Below are 15869 nucleotides of genomic sequence, written 5' to 3' on the forward strand. Positions count from 1 at the left end.
AGGAAGGGTGAGGGATGAAACAAATTCTTAGAAGGTTGGGTATTAGCCTTATTTAGGTTCAGAACCGGGGCAGAGCAGAAACCAATTCCTATCCATGAATCATGACTATAAGCCAGTATGAGAAGGGCTGGCTCTGTAGCGACAGCTGTCTCTTAAAGGTATGGCTCATTTTAATTCCCCTTCAGAGAGGCTTCAAAGTACTCCCATGAGCCTTGATTAGCATATGATGTGGTGTAATCTGCCAAATTTTCTTTTGTCTGTACACCAACATTCATCTCTTTCATCTTGATTACTGCTTTGATACAGAAACTCCAAAATTAACCCATGAAACATTCAAAGCATTGAAACCAGGACTGTCTGCTTATGCTGATGATGTTGATAAGGTAACATTTTTTAGCTATTTTCTTATAAAAATATGTTTTTGATGGAGATGGGAGATAAATTGTGTGTTGTGTATGCTTTGCAAATCAAGTATCTTCCTACTATAGTAGGCTTAGCTGTGAATAAATGCAAAGACTACAAAGTATGTCTTTCTATACTTGGCACATAGAGCATCCTCAAAACCCATACCTTAGAGAATCAGTATACAAAGCGTAAATATTTCTACTATATGCTTGCTTCTGTTAGCATAGTTATGTTATTTAATTTTCTTGTCTTCCTGAACAACAAGAAGAAGAACAGTACTGCCCCTCTTTCTTCACTGTTACATGTAAGTGGATATAGGAAATTAATTGGTGAGATAAACACAGCCATTTAGGCCTCAGTTCAAGACCGCACTCAAGCATATGCTTAAGTTCCATTGACTTTGTGGAATTAATACATGCTTAAAGTTAAGTGCCTGTGGAATGAATTGCTGCCATGAATAGGGATTAGAGGTCCACCAATGCATTGGATATCGGATCAGCACCAATATAAAGAAAATTGATTGTACTGGAAATCGGCCTGATGTGACTGCTAATTTGGCCAATAAATGTCCTGTGCATGCACGCAGCCACAGCACAGCACTTAGGCAGTGAGAAGCACCACTCAGCAGCTTGGAGAGCTGTGTGTAGCTAGTGTGTGTTGTGATGGAAGAGGAGAGGGAAGGAAGGGGCATGGGGGCGCAGATCAAGGCCCCTGTGGTGAGGGAGGGAGTGGGGCAGGCACTGCCCAGCTGGGAGGGCACCTCCAGGAGGGCACTGGGGAGGGCGGGGCCACACCAGGCTCTTCCCCATACATGGAGGCTGCGCTTGCAGGTGTGGGACCCTGCTTGGTGCTGTACTTCCGGCACATGGGGGCTGCGCTTGGGGCAGGCGGTGGTGCTGGGGTGGGGGGCTATGGCAAAATTTGGGGTGGCTGCAGTCTCCCTCCTAGCAACACCCCTGCTTGGCCCAAGTGCAGCCCCCATGCGCTGGGAGTGCAGCCCTGAGCCGGGGGGTGCGAGAAGCAGCAGGAGCCACCTCCATGGATGAGTCACAGCTTTATCCAAAGCCCTGCCCTGCCCCAATTAGGCGGAGCCCACCCCAGCCCCACTCCCTCTCTCCCTCACGTCAGGGGGCTTGATTTCCCCCATCCCTTCCCTCCCCCCTCCCTGTCTACCACAACAAACTTACCATCTACACAGAGCAGTATTGGAAATCGGATTGCTATCGGCCGATATACCTCCTTAAAAATCAGCTATTGGTATCAGCCCCCAAAATTTCTATTGGTGCACCCCTAATAGATATGATTTCTTAGTGGCCTCCTTTGTGTGTCTGCCTAAGATTTTCTGTAGACCCAGTCTATTACTTTTACTTTACCCACAGAGTGCCCAGGGAATACAAGAACTTCTAGATGTAGCCAAGAAAGATGTTCCTGTGGAATTGTGGAAATTCACTCCTTTGGTCCTTAAAGCAACAGCTGGTTTACGGCTGCTACCAGGAGAAAAAGCTCAGAAATTGCTAGATAAGGTAACACTTTTCATTCAAATATAATTTTTCAGTAACTTCAAAACAGAATTTAGCACCCTGAATGTTGCACTTATGTTTATCTTCCATGTGGTTCCCACTCTAATGTACATATTTCTTTTTCATTGTATAAACTGCAGAGCAGCATTAAATCATTTGGATTTCCATATAATATACAGGTTTCCCTCGATTTTTATGCACGTTCTGTATATGCAAATTCGCTTTTATGTGATGAGCATTTTTAGACCCATAATTCATTATATGTGAGGTAAATTTGCTCTTATGTGATTGGCATAGGCATCCGCTGCCCACCCAAGCAGATAAGTCTGTGTGGGGAGGGGAAAGGGCCGTGGGGCCAGGGCCCCACTCACCCCAGCCCCTGCTGCAGCAGCCCTGGGAGTGGCCAGTGCCAGTTGCCTGCAGCCAGTAGGCTGCACCATGCTTTGCCTGTCCCCCTGCGCCTGGGCTTTGCCTGTACCCTCTCACCAGCTGCTCCCAGGGCCAGTGCAGCAGGGACTGGGGTGAATGCCACTCTGTTCCCTCCACTTTGTTCCCTTGTGCAGACCTGGGAGCAGCACCCCTCCCCCTGCCCCTTCCCTAGTCCCAGCCTCACTCCCTTCCTCCCTCACTGGCATGGGAACCTATCCCTATTTGTTACATTATGAAGTGGGTTCGCTTTATGCACATGTGATGTATGTGCTCTTCTCTTCTTTCTGGGAACGCATGTATCGCATAAATTGAGGGGAACCTGTATTGTATCTGACCATTGCAAAAGTGCTTAGTAAGCATTATTGGGTACAGGGCATGGGGGGTCCTGAACATCATTACAAGAGGAAGAAATCCTGTTTTTGAGCTGCTGTTTCACTCCCCAGACTAAACACTTTATCTCTAATTCAGCCCACAACAGGGAGGAGAAGGGGAGAAGTAAACCCCTTCCTTGGGGCAAAAGTCTTAATCATGTGATGGGTGGAGTACAGAAACCCCACATGGGAGAAGGAAAGGGTTGATTGACTGCTCTGGACATCCAGGTTCTTCCTGTAAGTGACAGTCTTAGAGAGGGGGAGGCTAAAAGGGGGCGTGAACATACCAGTGGGTGACTGGCCAGGAAGAAGAACAGTTTTCATGAAAGTTTATGCAACAAGGAATTGCTGTGTCGCTCAATGTCCAGCTGAATTTAGTGGAGGTTGTTGCAGAGTTTCCATGCAGTTGCATTGGTGGGTTCCAACGTCCTGCTGCAGTCTGGGTTAGAGCACCAAAGCTGTTGCTTTGACTTCTAGCCTGTGCTTTTGGGGCATTACTCTGCCTGTTAAAGAGATTTGCACCAGGATGGGATTCTTGAAAGTCACGTGTGGTGTTCCCCTGCTTCTTTCTGTACACAGTCCTATGCCAGCTGTTTTATAGTCCCTATCCTCCTTGCTAAAGCAGGATACATTGGATTCCCTTTGGGATCCTATCAGTGTTGGTCTTGTTTGCATGGACATACTATAGCTAAGCAACACAGAGCATCCTTTTGGGTTGAATCCACTGCTGCTGAAACATTCCAATGTAGCCACTACATCCTCTGTTTCTGTGGGTCATGGTACAAAACCACTGAATAAATCGGTGCCCTCTTTGAAAACCCGAAAAGTATTTCTTACAAGCCACGTCTCAAGAGCTGCTCAGCTCTTGATACTCTTTTTGACTTCAGAGGAGGTGCTCAGCAGAACTCAGGATTTGACCCTGGGACATTAAAAATGATGCAGATTAAAAAATAAATATAAGATCCCTGCTGTCTAGCAAAAAGGGTCCTCTCATTTTATCTTTTATTTAAATGTAGGTAAAAGAAGTATTTCAGGCATCTCCTTTCTTCGTGAGAGATGATTGTGTGTCCATAATGAACGGAACTGATGAAGGTAGGTTGAATTTCCAAGGTGTTCATGGTTAGTGAGGAGCACGTAGAGCAAGGCTTTGACACCCTTGCCTCAGGACCATAATGGGATATGCCAGTACATATTTCTTTGCATCTGCAGCATCCCTTTTGATTCACTGGCGATCCACATGGAAAGGAGATGTTCAGTTTTAATGACCATATCTTATAAAACTGGGCCTAACAAAAAGCTTTTGGCCCAGATTTTCAAAAGGGAAGCCTTAAACTTTGCCACCTAAACACGTGGCTTGATTTTTAAAAGTGCTAAACGGTCAACAACTCCAGTTGAAATATTGGGAGCTGCTAGTACATGGCATTTTTGAAACTCCGGCACATTTATCTGAAAAGCCTAGATTTAAGCTCCTGCTCTTGAAAATCCAAATTTTTGAATTCCTTTAAATATCCTGTAGAAGTCGTTATAATAAAATTCAGTCATAACTTCTAACTGTACTAAGATGTTTTTAGAAGGATATTTTATTTTAATTGTATGTTAAAACTGAAAAGCTGTTAAATGGAAGGGGGACTGCAAACTGAGATTAACTAGGCAGAAATGAGAGAGGAGTGCTGAGGTCAGGTTGAGGAAATATACCAAATTCTTAATAGCCCATTGTGTTTTTTGCTTGCTGTTATAGCCTGTTAATTTTTCTCTTAATCCCGGGAAAAAGTACAGTAGAGAATTTTTAAAAGTGGGAGGATGAACATACTAAGGGAGGATGAACATGCTAAGAGTCTTAGCATTTAAGAAGAAAATAACCAAAATGTATTACATCTAATACAATTGGTGCAGCTCTCCCAGCAGACACTGGCTGTAGGACAACATGAAAGGAGACACAGCATTGATTTCTTGATAGTTGAGCCAAGAAATGAAACCCCTATGGTAAAGCTTTCCCAATTTTTTCACCAATGTGCTTGTTCTATAAAAAGGTTGCCAATTATTATTTAATTCATAAAGACTCTTTGCCAGTGTTACAAGGAAGATAATGCATCATTGCTAAATGTAGATGCCCATTCTCTGTGGTTAAGGAACCTAACCTAAGTTTTTTTTTAAGATGATTGGTTTTCATAGCTATGGTATTTCTGGAGTCTGAAGCATTGCAGATCAATGCAAATAAGCCAGATTTTCCTAGCTGAGGATCTGACACTTAATTTCTAATTCTAAACCAGTTGCTTTTTTGAGACTTTATGTTAGATGTGAGCCTGTGACCTGTGGTCTTTTTGCTTCTTGTCAATGCCTGAAGTTGCTCATCACATAACCTAAAATCTGATGCTAAACTGCTGAAGAAGACAAAATACCTCTGGCAAAAAAAGGATCTAAAATAGGCAGTATTTTTATTGTGCATCAGCTTATTTGGTGCTGTTTTTAGATATGGACCGACTGCATTGTCTAAAGTAATGTCTTTTTTAAAACATTTTCTTGCCAGGAGTGTCAGCTTGGATCACAATAAACTTTTTAACAGGTATGTTTACTGGGAAGGGGGTGTAAAGTGTAACTTTATGCTTCATGCCTTGATGTTAGTATGCTTCCCTGTGTCTACAGTGCAGTGAGTTTCCCTTATGCTTGGCTGTAATTGAGGTAAGATGCAGGTGAAGGGGGATGTGAGTCAGCAGCTGTGTGCTTATGGGTGAAATCCTGGCTCTGATAAAGTTACTGGGAGGTTTACCGTTGACTTGCATTGGCTGAGGCATTCACCCTTTTAAGTGTTTACATGCTTGTGTTCCTATCTCCCTTGAAAGACCTTCGTTCTCTCACTGAGGACACCAGTAGGCCTCGATGAATTTCTGATTTGGGTATTCTATATTGTATTGGTAACTATACAGAGATGGAAAATCCTGTACTATCAATATACAAATCTATAATATACAAGCCCCCTGGTATTTATACCATAGCTGCAATTAATATCCCAGAGACTGAGTGGTGGTTAGCTATGTTAGTCTGAAGTCAGGCAGAAGGTAGCATGGAGAGACTAGCTGGTTCAGACAGGCTTGAGCTTTCACAGGCAATAATCTGGACATCTGATGAAGTCAGATATCTAAGGTGACACCCTGCCCTACCTTCCTCCTGTCCCAGAGGCTGGAACACTTTCCCACCTGAATGTGCAAGCACCTGTGTGCACAGGAGACAAAAATAAAAGCTACATAAAACAAGCTCATCCCTGTGCTTACAGCCTGCTGGATTCACTCTTGTGAAATAAAACCTATGGCTTTGTGATAGGCATTTTCTAAGTAGCTAGAAAACAAATGCACTTTAAATAATGGTAGCATGCTTGTAACCAGGCATCTCTTAAAAGAATGGTATTGGAAGCTGTAGTTCTGCGCAGATGTACACAATCTGAATCAGTGGGACTGTTCACATATGTAAAATTAAGTGTATGTGTAAATCTTAGAAGAATCGAACCTTCATATTCCTAGTTGTTTGGGCTTTCTGTTAGGTTTTTTTCCCCTTTCTATCTACTGGGGATCTGTTGAGGAATGTTATCAACTTCCTGTTTCCAGCCCACAAAGGGTTATCTCTGCAGCTCCAGGATGTGATGCAGAATAACAGCTTGCAGGGACCAGGTTCTGCCTTAGGGGTGCTAATACATGAGCAAAGAGGCTGCTGTGGTGCGCTGTAATTACTGTGTGTCAGAGCAGACTCAGGTAATTTAGTCTTCTGGAGTATGGCCGTTACCATGCTCCAGCCAGCCTCCACGCCTCATGTATCAGCATCCTCGCACTTCAAAATGGTGGCAGGGGCATTTGAACTAAAGCTCATTCGACAAGCTCTAGTTTAAGTACCCCAGCTGCCATTTTGAAGCACAGGGATGCTGATACACAAGATGCTGTGTTGCTTAAATTAGAGCGATTCTCAGACCCACTCTAATTAAAGCACTGCCCTCTCCCCCCCACCCCTCAAGCATGTGTAAAAGTGCCCTTTGTTTTTTTACATTTCAGCAAATGTGCAGGAATTTAATTACTGATTTGAGAACTAGTAATAGCTAGTTGCTTTCTGTTGGACTGGAGAACGGTAGAGTTACGTTTTTCCTCTTTTATTGGCCATCATTTGGTTTTAATGCTTTAAACATTTTGAGTCGCTAGTGACTGCGAAACAGCTTTCATTACATCCTGTTCTACATTCCAGGTAACTTAAACGTTCCAAGAAAGAGAAGCGTTGGTATGTTGGACTTGGGAGGCGGCTCTACTCAAATCACTTTTCTTCCAAGTTCTGAGGTAATCTGGACGTATGTGCCACGTGGAAGTGTTGGTTGTAATAAACACGCATTCTGCTTTTCTAAAAGAAGGACTGGTGTTGTAATGTAACACAAAACCGCTCCCAGGTTATCCCTTAATAAATATGGGGTCCCCGGTATTTGATTCTGAGAAAACAAGTTATTGTAGAATTGTCATACCAGTTCTATTTTCTGTTTAAGAAAATCACACTCTCTTAAAGCAGCTAAGCCAGGGATGTCCAACTGGCAGCACACAGCCTTCATCCAGCCTGTGAAGGGTTAATGGGTTGCCTGTGGACTCCTGTCCTGCCACTGCTCCCTCCATTGCTTCTGCTTCTGTGGAGGTAGGCAGGATCTTCAGGGCAGGGTAGCGTGGCTGGAGGCAGCCTGTGCTGTGGGGAGGTGTGGCACTGTTGGGCAGCTCATGCTGTTTGCGCTGCAGCAGTAGCAGGGTGGTGAATGAGTTCTCCCACACAGCTGTGGCAGGGATGGGGGCATGGGCAGAGTGGGTTTTAGCATGTAGGGTTCTGAAACTGCCCATGAAGAAGCAGATGGGGATCCCATGATGGGGGGGGGAAGGGGGAGCCTCATGCATGCTCTATGTAGTGGGGGTCCCAGGAATTTTGTACAATGTAAGAACCCCACGGCATGCAGCCCTTGTGGTGTGTGGCCTGGGGGCCAGGACTGGTATACTATGTGGCCTGTGGCTGCTTTGAAGTTGAACAGCCCTGATCTAAGTCATATCCTGGCTAAATCTGATGCCCAGTTGTACCATTTATAATTGAGGGATACATAAGGAACATTGATAGCATCTTGGGGCAGGTCCCCACATGCAGGGGGATGTGCTTGTGGAGACATAAATATCAGGAGCACAAAGTTCTGCTTCTGCTTTGTGCCCCTGCACACGTGCTTCAACGCACAGGGGCCAGCTCCTGTGCTGGCCCCAGCAATATTGTCCGGTGTCGTGGTGCAGCAGGGGTGCAGATCTGGCAGCACAGAGCCTGGCTACCCAGGGCATTGCTCTGAACAGCCAGCCCTATGTTTGTTGCATAATACACTACTGTTGTGTGTTCTGCCCTGCTTTTTTTCCCTGGAAACTTTTTTTTGGAAAACCTGGTAGCATATTTTGCCACCACACTGTAAGTTTGCAGTGCAGTGCACGTTTTCACATTCCCCGCATGAGGTTTGAGGTGCCACAAACCACGTGCCCCTGCACATGGGGACCCATCCTTGAAGTCCAACACTTTTTGAAAGCAAATAAAAGAGAATGGCTTTTAGATTTTAATTGATTTTTTTTGTTTGTTTGTTTTGGTTCACTCAGTTGTTAATACGGATATATATTTAACAGGGCATTAGTATTGTATGATCAAAATATGTCTACCTCCCTTTCTTGTTCTATAGCGTCATATAGTGTTTGTTTCTCTAGTTGTTCTGTGAATGTAACTTCCATTTAAAATCCAATGTGGACTGAATCTGAGGGTGGTCTTACAGCTGGGGCGGGCAAAATACGGCCTGTGGGCCAGATGTGGCCCACCAGGCCATTCTGTCTGGCCCATGGAGCCCCTAAAAAATGTAGTAAATTAATATTTATTTGCCATGGCTCCCTGTCAAAGCTGGCTGGAGCCAGGGGCAGTAGGACCCAGAGAGAGCCCTCAGCAGGCTTGCAGGCTTGAGCAGCCCAGCCCTACCCACTCCCAGCCAGTTCCCTGCTTTCCTGCCCCGGGCCCTGCTCCAGCACCACCTGGCTGTGGCTCCCAGCTGCATCCCTGGACTGTGGAGCATGGGACTGTACTGGTAGGGGTGTGTATGTGTGCGCATGTGTCGGCAGGCACAGGGGCAGAGTATATGTGTGTGTTCATAGGGTGAGTCCCACACTCACATCCCTCCATACACATGCACCTATGCCTTCCCTCACACTGCTGTACACAAACCCCAGCCACCCTCCCCCCATACCCACCCACACTCCACATAACCAAACACCCACAGCCCCCACAAACCTATACCCCCCCACAATATACAAATCAGACTTCATTTTAAGCTTTTGTACAATCACCTCTGTGTACACTACACAAACGCATGTAAATCAGGACAAGAATATGTTTTGAAATTAAATTAATGAATGGTGTAGATGATCTTTTTTTAGAATATAATTTGGTATTTTTCTGGTTCTGAGATGGCAAAACCCCTTGCTGAAAGGAGTACTTCTGGGGGCAAGGGGAGGGACTTCTGGTGGCAAAGGTCAGGGGCTAGGGGGTGGGACTTCTGGTCACAAGATGGTTACCAGGGGGTGGGGCACCTGTCAAGGGGTGGGGCTACCCATGCAGCCTGTGACAGCTTGACAAAACTTGGTAAGCGGCCTTCTGCCTGAAGTAATTGCCCACCCCTGTCTTACAGGTTACCTTTAAACCAACATAAAGTTACTTACAATGGGGGCATTTACATGTTAAAGGGTATTAACTTGTGTTAAGTACCCACTAAATGTTTTAAAGTTGTGCCACTTCAGGTGAGGGTTATAGTTTCATAGTTTGATAGATTCATAGTTTGTAGTGTCGGAAGGGACCTGAGCAGATCATCGAGTCTGCCCTCCTGCCTTGAAAGGAAAAAGTACTGGGGTCAAACGACCCCAGCAAGGTGTTCATCTGATTTGTTTTGCCCAGATCATTCCAGGGTATTGTTAGTTTGCTCTAGGGAGCGAAAACACTCTTTTCATTCCTCCAGCATCCCAGGGTACACCATTCTCAGCTCTTTCCACTACTTTGCTCCATGGGCAAACTTTCAACCATCCTGAACTCTAGTGCCCAGGGTGTGGTACTGGTCCCATGCTAACACCCCTTACCAGCTCCAGGAGGTGCAACCCCAGCACAGCCTGACCACTCTGAGCACCAAGGTGCAGCCCACCAGTTTGCTGCTTGCTGTAGCACCCTGGGCAAACAGCAACAGCAATCCTACTACCTACCTCCATGAAGAGAATGAGCCAAACAATAGAAACTGTTCTCAGCTGGGTCTCAGCTCTACCCTGGTGTAGTATTCATGCAGTGAGCCAGTCAGCTGTGTGTCAGCGCTGCCCTGGTGTGGCATGCATGTAGTGAACCTTTTGGGTCTCAGCTCTGCGCTGGTGTGAGTGCTAACTCAACTCCCCCTGACCCAATCCCAACTCCATGAAATACATGCGAGACTTTGGTCCTTTTATTTATTTATTTTCTTTTTTTGCTCCTTTACTTTTCTTTAACTTCTCCCCCATTCCCATTCACTTCAAACAGTTCTTTTTCAAGAGTTTCCCCCTCCCACCGATGGCTGTGGAGGGGGGAAGTACAGCCTCCATGGTGGTTTTATTTGCCTCTGAGCTACATGCCACTTTCTCCCCTCCTTTCCCACTCCAGAGGAGGGACAGAGTTCTGGCTCCTGTCCATGCTGCATCTGCCCACCAGGCTTTCTAGGGTCAAGTCACAGTTGTGCAGGTTTGAGCCAGCATTAAGCCTTAACCTATGACTGCTCTGAAACTGTTCTAACTTTATGACGGCCTAACAATCCACAGATTTACAGTGTTTTAAAGGTAACAGCACCCTGAATCTAATTCTAAGGCAGCAAGCACTGCTCCCCATTCCATGCTGATAGACGGTCTCAGACTGTCACACAAGATCCAAGTAAACAGGAGAGAATCCTGGGAGGAGACTGGTGGGACAGTAAGTTAGTGAGCTTGTTTGGACCCAGATCATCCCCCTGACACCAGACTATGTCTGCAGCATGTTCTGTGTGCGGCTGGCTACCACCGAAGAAGCAACTCTGTCTACTCCTGCCTCTCTGCACATGGTTCGGCTTGTAGATGTGCAATGGAAATGACTTGGCCTGGTCCCAAGAGTGTATCTCAGCACTGTGCTTCAGCTTTGTTACACTGGCTTCCCTATGAAGGCTACCTGCATTGGGGGAAACCTGGCCTCTGCAGGCTTCTACTCCTCATCCTGTCTGTATTAAGTGCAGAGACTGGTTGGTGCTTTGGAGCAGCTAACACAGCTGAGCTGTTATACATAGTTGGGGATTATTTCTCCTTGCATCACTGCAGGGCAAGGTTCACAGCCAAGTTCTTGGCCTGTCCTTACTTGACCACAAGGACATTCTGCCCTTTATTTGTCTTATGGCAAAACCACAATTGTGCCTGTGAGTAGCAAGCAAACATGTATTTGGTGGTATATGGGGTGAGGTTTGTAGTCTGTACTTGTGCCCACAAAGACAATTACGAAGACAATTCTCATGTATCTGGGCAGGATTGGTGGCCTCTTCTCAACCAGTTTAGGGATGGAATAAGGAGTTTTGGCGTGGTAAGAATAAAGAGCATTGGCAGCATCATGGAAAAGAGCGCTTTGATTTCATTTGTGTTTCCATCCTATTTGCATTGGTTTAGTGTTTGAATGGATAGAAAGGTATAAACTGGTTCTGTAAGCATTTGGGGCCAAATCCTGTTTCATTTTGCATACCTGGCTGGTGTGTGGGCAGCTGTATAACTTCAGTTTTTGGCAGTTATGTGCCGTTTGAGATTCAGTTTAGCATACGTGGGCATGCACCCATACACACTGAGCATGCTCTTCAGCCAAGCAGCTGCACAGCAAGATAGGATTGCCCACATATGTGTGTCAGGCTGGGAAAGTCCTGAAATTTTAGTAGCAGAAAAGACATGATGAGGGACTCTCCCCTAAATTTTTATTCCAATAATCAGGTCACTCACCCAGGGAGTGAGACACCTGGGTTCTAGACCCTGCCTTTCCTACCACCACCCAAGGAGGATTTGAATTTGCTTCCCAGCAATGTCACTCTGACCACCAAACAATAGGCTAAGCTGTTGATTCTCAACCAAGGTTTTGCAGCATGCTGGGTGCCATGAGATTTCTTTAAGGGTGCTACAGGGTGCCAAGCAGTATTAGCTCTGTTAGGTGTACAAGCATGGTTCATAGGATAAACTCAGAGATTTCAAATAGGAATCCATAGAGTTAAAAACATGTTGACCTTTTGTGGTCTTTCTGAGCTCTTTGCAACAGAAGAATTGCTTGAAAATTTTGCTGTGGTCAAAAAAAAAAAAAAAGAAAGGCGGAGGGGATGAAAGCTAAGCGAGGTGCTTTCACTCCAGTGAGGAGTGCCTTAGGTCTAACCAAGTTAAAAACTGCTGGGCCAAGGATTGCCAAGACCCCTATCAGCTCTCCTTCTAAAGCTGAGCCACTGAACCTTTCACTGGAGCTGGAGGATCCAGTTGATGTAGTATGTCTGGATTTTCAAAAATCTTTGGACAGAGTTGTGCATCTGACTTTTAATTAAATTAGGCTGTCATGATATTAGAGGCAATGGATCAGTAACTGGATAAAAGTTAGGAAGTACAGGACCCTGCCAGACAGTCAGGATAAGGGGGTGAAAGGTACACATCCATGGCAGGAGGTATGATTGTAGGAACCAGCATCAAATCCAATCCTGCCTTACTGCAGGTGCAGGGGGAGCCCAGGATCATGATCTGGCAAGTAGCAAGCTCCTGTGTTTGTAAGCCCTCACCTGACAGGACCTGCAGCTGTGGGGGTGCCCCAGGTGATCTCACATCTGGGAGTCCCACCAGGTGCAGGCTCATAGCTGCAGCAGCACATGGTGTGCTTCTGCAGCTGGGAGCCCCATCAGCTGACAGGGCTCCCAGGCACAGGGGAGCACCTGGCCACTTTCACAGATTTCATAGACATCAGGGCTGGAAGGGACCTCGGGAGATCATCGAGTCCAGCCCCCTGCCCAAAGGGCAGGAAGTCAGCTGGGGTCATAGGATCCCAGCAAGATAAGCATCCAATTTACTCTTGAAGGTGTTCAATGTAGGTGCTTGAACCACCTCCACTGGCAGACTGTTCCAGACCTTGGGGGCTCGGACAGTAAAGAAATTCTTCCTTATGTCCAGCCTGAAACGGTCTTGCAGGAGTTTATGACCGTTCCACCTCGTCATCCCTTGGGGCGCTCTGGTGAACAGATGTTCCCCCAGATCCTGGTGGTCACCCCGATAAACTTATAGGTGGCCATCAGATCACCCCTGAGCCTGCGCTTTTCCAGGCTAAAGAGTCCCATGGCTCTCAGCCTTTCATCCTAAGATCTGTTTTCCTGACCTCTGATCATGCACGTGGCTCTCCTCTGGACTCTCTCAAGCTTCTCCACATCCTTTTTGAATTGTGGAGCCCAAAACTGGACGCAGTACTCCAGCTGCGGCCTCACCAAGGCCGAGTACAAGGGGAGAATGACGTCCCGGGATTTGCTCGAGAAGCATCTATGGATGCACGCCAGCATTTTGGGCGCTTTACTAGCCGCAGCATCGCACTGCAGGCTCACGTTCATCTTGTGGTCAATGATGACCCCCAAGTCTCTTTCTTCTGTAGTGCTAACCAGCGTAGCACTGCCGAGCCTATAAGGGTGCTGCAGGTTTTTCCTCCCAAGGTGGAGAACCTTGCATTTATCGGTGTTAAACACCATGAGGTTCTCATCTGCCCATTTGCTGAGCTTGTCCAGGTCAGCCTGGATCACCCGCCTATCTTCTGGCGTGGATGCTTTGCCCCAAAGTTTGGTGTCATCGGCAAACTTGGCCAGTCCACTCCTGACTCCAATGTTCACATCGTTAATGAAGATGTTGAACAGTATGGGTCCCAGGACAGCCTTGAGGGACCCCACTGGTCACAGGGCACCACGATGAGTGACTGCCATCAATCACAACCCTCTGAGTCCGACCACGAAGCCAATTTCCCAGCCAGCGGATCATGGTGGAGCCAAGGCCACAACTGGGCAGTTTGGCCAAGAGGTGATGATGGGATACCAGATCAAAAGCTTTTTTGAAGTCAAGATATATGACATCAATCTCTTCTCCCTTGTCCAGGTGATAGGTCACCTGGTCATAGAAGGAAATGAGATTGGTCAAACAAGACCTACCCGCAACAAACCCATGCTGGCTATCCCTTAGAATGTTAGCCTGGGCCAGTCCCTCAAGGATGGCCTCCTTAATAAACTTTTCTAGGATCTTCCCCAGGATAGAAGTCAGGCTAATGGGCCTGTAGTTAGCCGGATCCACTCTCCCCCCTTTCTTGAAGATCGGCACCACATTGGCCTTCTTCCAGTCTTCGGGCACTACACCAGATCGCCAGGAGTTTTCAAAGATCCGTGCCAGGGGCTGGGCTATGACGCTCGCCAGCTCCTTGAGTACCCTGGGGTGCAGGTTGTCAGGGCCAGCTGACTTGAAGGTATCCAGCTTCTCAAGGTGTTCCTTCACGAGGTCAGCATTGATGGAGGGTAGGGGATCCCCCTCACCCAGATTTCCCTGTCCCATAGCAGGCATGGGCATCCCGTGTGACTGATGAAAGACTGATGCAAAGTACCTATTTAATAGCTTGGCTTTTTCCTGGGCGTCAGTTGTCAGTTGCCCCATCTGGTTTAGCAGGAGTCCAACATTGCCCTTGCTTTTCCTCCGGCTCCCCACATATCTGAAAAAGGACTTTTTGTTGTCCTTGATGCCTGAAGCTAGTTGGAGTTCAGTTGCAGCCTTGGCTTTCCTGGTTTGCTCCCTGGAGGACCGGACCAGCGTGGAGTAATCCTCCTTGGAGGTGAATCCCGTCCTCCATCCTTTGTAGGCTTTCCTTTTTAGCCACAGTAGGTCCGCTAGGTCTCTGGAGAGCCAGGGGGGCTGCTTTGCCTTCTTGCTGCCTTTCCTCCGTGTTGGAATAGATTTAGCTTGTGCACTGAGGATTGCTTCCTTGAGAAGCAACCACTCTTCTTGAACTCCCATCTCCCTGGGGTCATGGTCCCTGAGGGCCTGACCGACTAGCCTCTTGAGCTTGTCAAAGTCGGCTTTTCTGAAGTCAAGGACTTCTGTGTTGTACCACTTGTTCAATTAATGGCATGATAAGAACAAGCCAGAAAGTTATTACACATTTTTGTGGAATAACTTTGTAGCATATTCCTCACTTTATCACACCATTAATTAATTAAGTGTAACATGTGGCAGGGGCCAAAGAGGAGGTGTAAATGGACAGTTCTCACAATGGAGGGAGGTAAGCAGTGAGGTCCCCCTACAAGTCTGTCCTGGGGCTTTTGCTGTTTAACGTATTCATAAATGATTTGGAAAGGAGGGAGATGGCCAAGTTGGTATCATCCACAATTCTGTTCGGGTGGAAAAAAAACAAAGTACTCAGGAAAATATTGAGCTTGTGTGGATAGTTCTCTGAAAACATCAGCCCAGTGTTCAGTGGCCATCATAAAGGCAAATAGGATGTTAGGAATCACTGAGAAGGGAATTAAAAATAAAACGGAAAAAGTCACTATGCTGCTGTATAAGTCCATGGTAAGCCCACACCTTAAATACTGTGTCCTGGTCCTCCCACCTGAGTTCTGGTCCTTCCACCTACAAAAAGATATAGTAGAACTAGAAAGGGTTAAAAAAGGGAGGGGAGGGAAGGGGCAGTAGAAATGATGAGAAATATGGGGAGGTTTCCATATGAAGAGGAACTAAGTAACTTGGAGCTTCTCAGCTTAAAGAAAAAAATGCCGGGAGGTAGAAGAGGGGAAACGATAAAGGACTATAAAATCATGAATAGTATGAAGAAAGCAAGTAAAGGTTTATGGTTTAACGTCTCTGACAGTACTAGAATTAGGAGATGCGCAAGAAAATTATTACGAAGCAGGTTTGAAACTAAGGAACAGAAGTTTTTTTCACACAGTTTGTCCTGAGCTTGTGGAATTCATTGCCACAAGGTGCTGGAGAGGCTGACAGTGTAACCAGGTTCAAAAGAGGATTGGATAAATTCATGGAGGATTGACCCATCAGTAGATACTAAACAT

The 15869-nt window shown here is 46.3% G+C and overlaps 1 protein-coding gene across 2 annotated transcripts in view; it reads left to right on the forward strand.

Annotated features, from left to right (window-relative positions):
- Nucleotides 1–15869, forward strand: part of ENTPD6 (ectonucleoside triphosphate diphosphohydrolase 6) — a 39284-nt gene that overhangs the window by 12282 nt on the left and 11133 nt on the right. For both annotated transcript variants that reach the window (XM_090052471.1, XM_090052481.1), the window contains exons 3-7: nt 307–383; nt 1785–1928; nt 3742–3817; nt 5253–5288; nt 6950–7038. In XM_090052471.1, the coding sequence (XP_089908597.1) occupies nt 307–383; nt 1785–1928; nt 3742–3817; nt 5253–5288; nt 6950–7038 (422 nt within the window). The remainder of the gene's footprint in view (nt 1–306; nt 384–1784; nt 1929–3741; nt 3818–5252; nt 5289–6949; nt 7039–15869) is intronic.

The sequence above is a fragment of the Crocodylus siamensis genome, chromosome 1 (genome assembly GCF_052110815.1).
Source record: "Crocodylus siamensis isolate JL-2025a chromosome 1, ASM5211081v1, whole genome shotgun sequence".
Lineage (NCBI taxonomy): Eukaryota > Metazoa > Chordata > Crocodylia > Crocodylidae > Crocodylus > Crocodylus siamensis.